The sequence below is a fragment of the Alligator sinensis genome, unplaced genomic scaffold (genome assembly GCF_000455745.1).
Source record: "Alligator sinensis unplaced genomic scaffold, ASM45574v1 scaffold195_2, whole genome shotgun sequence".
Taxonomy (NCBI): Eukaryota; Metazoa; Chordata; order Crocodylia; family Alligatoridae; genus Alligator; species Alligator sinensis.
In genome coordinates, this window is record NW_005842253.1 from 1,278,029 (window position 1) to 1,285,195 (window position 7,167).

The 7,167-nt window shown below is 41.4% G+C and overlaps 1 protein-coding gene across 6 annotated transcripts in view; it reads right to left on the reverse strand.

Annotated features, from left to right (window-relative positions):
- LRRC27 (leucine rich repeat containing 27) overlaps positions 1-7,167 on the reverse strand; it is an 81,726-nt gene that overhangs the window by 52,208 nt on the left and 22,351 nt on the right. For all 6 annotated transcript variants that reach the window (XM_025208826.1, XM_025208823.1, XM_025208825.1 and 3 more), the window contains exon 5: positions 4,133-4,276. In XM_025208826.1, the coding sequence (XP_025064611.1) occupies positions 4,133-4,276 (144 nt within the window). The remainder of the gene's footprint in view (positions 1-4,132; positions 4,277-7,167) is intronic.

Consider the following 7,167-nt stretch of genomic DNA (forward strand, 5'->3'; position numbering starts at 1 on the left):
GGTTATTTTGCCCCAAGTGGCACAATTTGCTCCACAACAAAGTGCATGTCCAAGCATGTGCTCTGAGGCAAAAAGCCCCGGCTCAAATTTGCACTGCTTCTATTTGAGCTGCTGCAGGCACAAGTGCTTGCATGTGTGCATGCGCCCACCCACATTAACCTGCCACATGTAGCATGGGCATTCCCCGGGGACAAGTAGCAACAACACAAGGTGTGCCCTTGTTACTTGTCCGTGGGGCTAGTAAAGCGACCAAAACGCTGGCTTGCATCCATAGATGCTTCTCAAGCAAATCCCGGGACGTCATTCTCCCCCTGTACTCGGCCTTAGTGAGGCCGCAGCTGGAGTACTGTGTCCAGTTTTGGGCTCCACAATTCAAAAAGGAAGTGGAGAAGCTTGAGAGAGTCCAGAGAAGAGCCACGCGCATGATCAGAGGTCAGGGAAACAGACCCTACGATGACAGGCTGAGAGCCCTGGGGCTCTTTAGCCTGAAAAAGCGCAGGCTCAGGGGTGATCTGATGGCCACCTACAAGTTTATCAGGGGTGACCACCAGCATCTGGGGGAACGTTTGTTCACCAGAGCGCCCCAAGGGATGACGAGGTCGAATGGTCACAAACTACTTCAAGATCGTTTCAGGCTGGACATAAGGAAGAATTTCTTTACTGTCCGAGCCCCCAAGGTCTGGAACAGCCTGCCACCGGAGGTGGTTCAAGTGCCTTCATTGAACACCTTCAAGATGAAACTGGATGCTTATCTTGCTGGGATCCTATGACCCCAGCTGACTTCCTGCCCTTTGCGCGGGGGGCTGGACTCGATGATCTTCCGAGGTCCCTTCCAGCCCTGATGTCTATGAAATCTATGAAATCTACAACAGTGCAGACTAGTCCTGAGTGGAAGGGGCACACCAGTAGCATGGTCACTAGTAAGCGATTACATCCAGATAGCAGGAGCTAAATTTCATTTCCCTTTATGTGCTTAAATGAAACACAGGCAGTCACGCAGCTGTTTTTTGGCACTTACATAAAAAATGGAATTCTGTCCCAGTATGCAAGTGTGAATACATCCACTCAGTATGGCCATTATGTGCCTGGGCAGCTGCACAGCAAAATTGGATTCCTTGGTACATACCAAAGGCTGGGTAAGTTGCAGCATTTCAGCCAGTCAAAAGCCCATGGCCAGGTTAGATCTCAGATGAGGAGGAAGGGGGCTGTCCCACCTTTTAGACAAATAGCATAGTGCAGGGCTGCCCAAATGGCAGCATGAGGGCCACATCTAGCCTGTGATGGATTAATGTGAGACTTGTGTGCTTCTGCCCAGCCACCAAACATGGAGCAAGGGGAGGTTGAGTTGCTCACACAGAAGCAACTGGGGATCAGGTTCTCTCCCACATGGTGGTGCCAGGGATGTAGAGGAAGTGGGCTACTGCAGCAATCGTAGCATGGGTGGAAGGGGGCTGGCCAGACTAGAAGCAGCAGCAGGGGAACCCTTGTGGCAGGGTGTGGAGAAGCTCCCAGGGGAGTGGCTAGTGGGGCTAATGCTGCTTGCACAGTGGAGGTTCGAAAAGCCTGCACAGCATCTGGCCTCCAAGTTGCATGGCCTGGAAGCCCACAACTCATGCAATGTACAGTCAGTCCCCAGATGCTTTGAAATTGGGCAGCCCTGGCTCAATGGTTAGGGCACGTAGTGCATAGTCCCCCTTCACCCAGAAAGGGCTTGAACCTGAACTTTCTACTTTCTGGCAAAGTATATTAATCATCAAGCCGTGGGTTAGCCATTTCTCAAGACCCTCTCTAATCTTGAAGCTGATCTACTAGGCTGTCAGGAGAGGGAAATCTGAGGCAAAAGGAGAAAGAGAACAAGCTAGAGAGTGTATGACACCGTGAGATGAATGGAGCCCTGAATGCTAGGTTGGGTCCCTGATTCCAACAGGGCAAAAACTCCACCACAGTTGTCCATTGTATCCACTGAATATTAAATAATGCAACAAGTCAGATTCAGAAGGAGTGCCAGAGAGGAGCCTGGGCAATGCCTACTGTGTGGCCTGGTAGTTAAAGTACTGTGCTGGGAAGTGAGATGTACAGATTCAAACCTCCTCTAGGCAAGGGGAGCTTAGATCCAAGATCTCCTACTCCATAAGCAAATGCCCTAACAACTAGGCTATTGGATTAAAACATTGGAGGGCTCTCTTCTTCCTGCTTAATTCCATGCAGGGCAAAATAGAACCCCAACTGTGCATAAGTGCCAGGCACTACCAAGCTGCATACATGTCATTTAGGCATGTAAAATTAAATAGGATTTAACTAAAGTTATGATTATTACTTTTAAATAACTGTATTAACTGCTGATTAAAATTAAAATTGTAATCTTGGGCTTATTTTTGTTATTATTCCATAGTAATAAGTGCAACAATATTTGGACTATGGCTCACAAAGCAAAATAACCATCTGTGTTCTTTGCACAGTACAATATCTGACAACCCCATCCATTTTTTGAAAGCACACTAATCTGTTTTGGCTTTTTAATGTAGCAAAATAATCATCCTAATTTTTTTTCTTCAGATATTGTATTTATATAGGAAGCTTATATTATATACTGTCATGGACCCAGAGGGACAGCCTTCTATCTCCAGCTCCCTCTTTGCAAAAATGAAATTTATTTCCTACCTATGGGGACTTTTTACCATCTTATACCATCTACACTTTTCCCAGAGTCTGACAAAGGGACTTTGATCCCGAAACCTTGCCGAAAAGGACAATTTTCTTACCATTTTCCAGTTGGTCTAATAAAAGGTATCATTTTGGAACCAAGAGTTCTAGTTTTTTGTACATTAAATTACTTTTGCTCATTTGCAAACAGATTTAGATTATCTGTACTTCTATATTCCAGATTTCCTTTTTCTGACCATTCTAGCAGGTTTAGGCACAATAAATGCAGGTAGTTGTACTAATACTTCATTATTGATACTTTCCTCTGTATTCAGTGCCAGGGCATGTTATTGCTAGAGCATGTGTATTTTATATGTAGATGTACAAGAAAATCCTGGCTCTTTGTGATCACTGAGCCCACATGGCATTTTTACTTCAGTGGCTCTTGTCTTTTTCTCTTTCATTTTTGATGATTTTTTTTTTTATAATTTCAACTATCACTCCTATATTGGTTCCCAGACCTCTCTCTCAACCTTAAATCCCTCCCGATATTTATTTGATTTCTATGCTACCTCCCCCGAAAAAGCTCAGGAACACTTACAATAAAACCAAGACACATAATTGAAAACAGATAAAATATTTAAATTAATTAGTAAACGATAAAACAATCTCTCATGTGTTCACCACTGCATTCCATCTCCTCCGTTAAATAATATATAGGTATTTTTAAGGAGCATAGTCCCCTATGCATCAGGACATTAGCTAACTGCTGACTGCGGAAGGTTAGAGATATTTATCCTATGCATAAGTTATTCCATAACTGTCCATTACAGGTTTCCTTGGATCTTTTCAAAGCATCTGGTAGTGGTCACTGTCAGAGACAGAACCACAAAGCATTAGTCTGATTCTTTTTTCTTACTGAATCTGTTTCCTTTCCTTTGCCCCTCTTATCTCTATTGCATCTACTATCGTTTCCTTCTCTCAGGCTCACAATCCAAGTGTAATCTTCCTTCACTACATCCAGTTTCTTATAAAGGCCTATTATTGCTTCCTTTTAAATATCCCCACAATCTATCCTTTCCTTCTTGTTCCCTTTACCAAACTCCAGTATGTAGTAATTTTTCATCTTGACTAATACACCTAACCAGGTCTCCCCTAGAGTCTATCCGAATTGCCTCAGCTAGGACATCTTCCTTTTCTCTTGCTCCAGTCATAGTAAATGTGCCCCACATCTCTCTTTATCTCTTAACACATAAAATCCAAATCCCCCCCTTCAAGACTATAAAGCATATCTTTTAAAAAAGAAAATAAAAGTTAATTTCCTTTTGTGTTTACATTTCAGGATTTGATGTCTAATTTTTTCTTTGATACAAAAGTTGATTGCACAGCTTGCACACAAAACTACAGAGGGAATGAATAGCTCCAGCACATTTTTCAAATAAGTTAATTACATGTTAAAGTAATGTACATAAGTAATTATCATACATACCTAGAGTAACTGATTCTGCATTTCCATTCCCAGCGTTTCGGAGAAAGCAGAGAATGGACTGGAGTCCCTTCTGTACAATATCTTTAGGTGGAAACTCCAGGGGACAATGCCTTAGATTCAAGGCTTTCAATGAGGTTAAGTTACCTGCGGAAAGTATAATTTTTAAAACTTCTGGAAGAATGGTCAGTCTGCAACTTCAAGGACTTAAATTGTAGCTATTAGAAATATTGATAAGAAGTACCTTTCTATCATGCTCATAATGAATGCAGGTGTTGATTGCCTACTGTTTAAATTTATTTAGCCATGTCTAACGATTTTTAACCTGCTGGTTGAAGAGGTAGTAACTTACAATTTATTTTATGTCTTTGTAACTGTAAAAACTCTAAAAATAGCTAATGTTATTACAAATACCATTTTATGAAATTTACCAGTGAACACAAGAAAAATTCTGAAGCCCAAAAATTTCTGCTTCAAAAAAAAATTAGGTGCCCTTACAGAACCCCCTATTATTCAAGCAGTATCTAGCCAAACACAGCTCACATTTGGATTTACTAAGACCTACATATACCAATGAAAGACTTCAAACACACTTCCATAGTTCCCACTAGACACATATAAAGAACAGATATAAACACATAAAAACTAATATAATCAATATAATAACTTACATAAAATATTTTATTCTAATCAAAACGTTCACTTTCCTATTTGCAATGTCTGTTTTTATATTTATTGCTGTTTTGATATAATAGTTTTGCATCAATTTCCCCCCACAAGATAAATAGGTACTCCATCATTTTTGCTTTTACTGCTCCTTCCTATTTCCCACTATTGCTCTTATTTCCTGTTCCCTTGACTGTTATTTTCCCTCACCCTGCTTTTTTCAGTATTTGTTTTCCATGTGTTCCCAATGTTTATTTTTTTAAACATATCTTGCTAAAACTATGGTCCACACTGTTCAAACTAATTTTTAAATTGTCTGATTCTCAGTTCTTAACTTGGGGACTTTCTCACATTGCCCTAAAAATGGTGTGCATGATCAAAGTTAGTTCACCACAAAGGTAAGCTATTTTTATATTGGTCTGAGGTTAACCCAATCTAGCAGGGGTTAGCCCAGTTTAGTGAACACCTGCACATGTTGACAGCACAGCCCCGGGGCTAGAAGAGCACAGGTAGTCATCATAGTCCCAGGGCTGTGCTGTTTTAACTCCCCTGACCCTGACTGGGCAATTTCCACCTCCCCCAGACTGGGTAGCTCCACCATGGACCTATCAACCCCCACCAGCAACCCCTCCTGCCCGCCACTTACCCAACTGGCTACGCCTGCTTCCTACAAGCAGCAAATGCTTGCACATGCTGGGTCCACCCCAGATTTAGGCTGCTTAGTGTACACTAAACAAGCATCTTAGTGCAGACTGCTGGCTCGCATCTTAGAGCTACTAAGAATGACTAGGTAGCTAAATTGCCACAGGGAGGAAAGGAAACTTGAGAGTTTGGGGGTCTGTTTGGTTGAAAAGACTTTAGGAGAAATGTTGGGCCTGTGGACTGTCAATAACAAAATTATCACCGACTTCAATAAGGTCATGCTTTCCTTCTTTCTAAAAAGTCTCTTCAAGAAATAGCTTTGGAGAGAAAAGTTAGAAAGATTTTGTTTTGTTTAAACTCTTTGAGGTATCTCTTTGAGCCAAAGGGAGACCCTACATTTTGTTTCCAGCCTGGTTCAAGGGATTTAGTTTACTGTAAACAAAAACAGAACCAAGACACTACATTTAATTCTGAAAGCCCATCACAGGTTTTAATCTACACTAAGAGGAGTAAGTTTAAAAACTTGGTTATGGCCTATTATGAAAAAGGAAACACTGATAGTCAAAGCAAGAAACTGGACTTTGCAGGATAGAATGGAAATTCAGAGAGAACAGATCCACACTGCTGCCTTTGTTTAAGGCCCATAACAGATTTCCCAGATACCTGGAAAACTCTTTGTACTCCTCATGAAAGAAATACTTGGGAGCCTGTGTTAGTAGGGTGTTCAAAAAGAAAGATTTCAAAATACTAGCTAGATGTAAATCAACACAATGACATCTGCCTGAGTTTGCGGAGAACCTAAAACAATTTTTAAGAGCAATATTCACCCCTTGCAGAGTGCAAACATGAAGCCTTTACACCTATAAAGTTTCACTTATGATCTATTTTCAGTGGCAAATAGTATAGATTTTGTTCAGGCTCTTTAAACTGTAATCATATTTGTTCTATCAACAGATGTGAAATACACCAGTTCTACAGAATTGCATATAAAGCTTGGCAATGACAATCAAATGTTAACAATTTCCCTGTTATCAAAACTCATAAGAAAAGAAAAAAGGCAGGCAGAGTGGCACCTTATACACTAACTCATTCAGACAGGCATGAGCTTTCGGGGTACCTATACATATGCTCCAACATGTTCTAATTAGAACGTGTCAGAGCAGACTTGATTAACAGTCTGCTTTTGCAGTTCTAATTGCTTTAATTAGCAGGTTCTAGCATCACCACAGTATCATGTGTGTAAGCTCCTATGGGTTTAAAAATGGCTGCTGGGGCGCTTTAACAAAAGCTCGTCGAATGAACTTTAGTTAAAGCACTCCATGGCCACTTTTGAAATTGTGGATGCTTAATACATATGGTGCTGCAGTGTTTAAATTAGAGCTGTTCTCCGGGAACTGGGTTAATTAAAAATGCCGCCCCCCCCCACTCCTGAGCACGGGTATAGGTGCCCTTGTTGACTAGAGCCATCTGACAAAGAAGGCTGTAGCCTGTGAAAGCTCATGCTTCTCTGAATAAGTCAGTTTCAAAGGTGTCACTCTGCCAGCCTTCTGCCTAACTTCCAACACATCTAACTACCTCTTTCAAAAGGAAGAGACAGACAATCACAATATACATTGAGTGACACCTCAATTTTTCAAGTGAGTTCTGTAAATGGAACTTTATCCAGTATCCCAGAATATCCTAGAGCTTTATCCAGAGGCTCAGAAGACCCCATCTACAGGGGTTCAGCA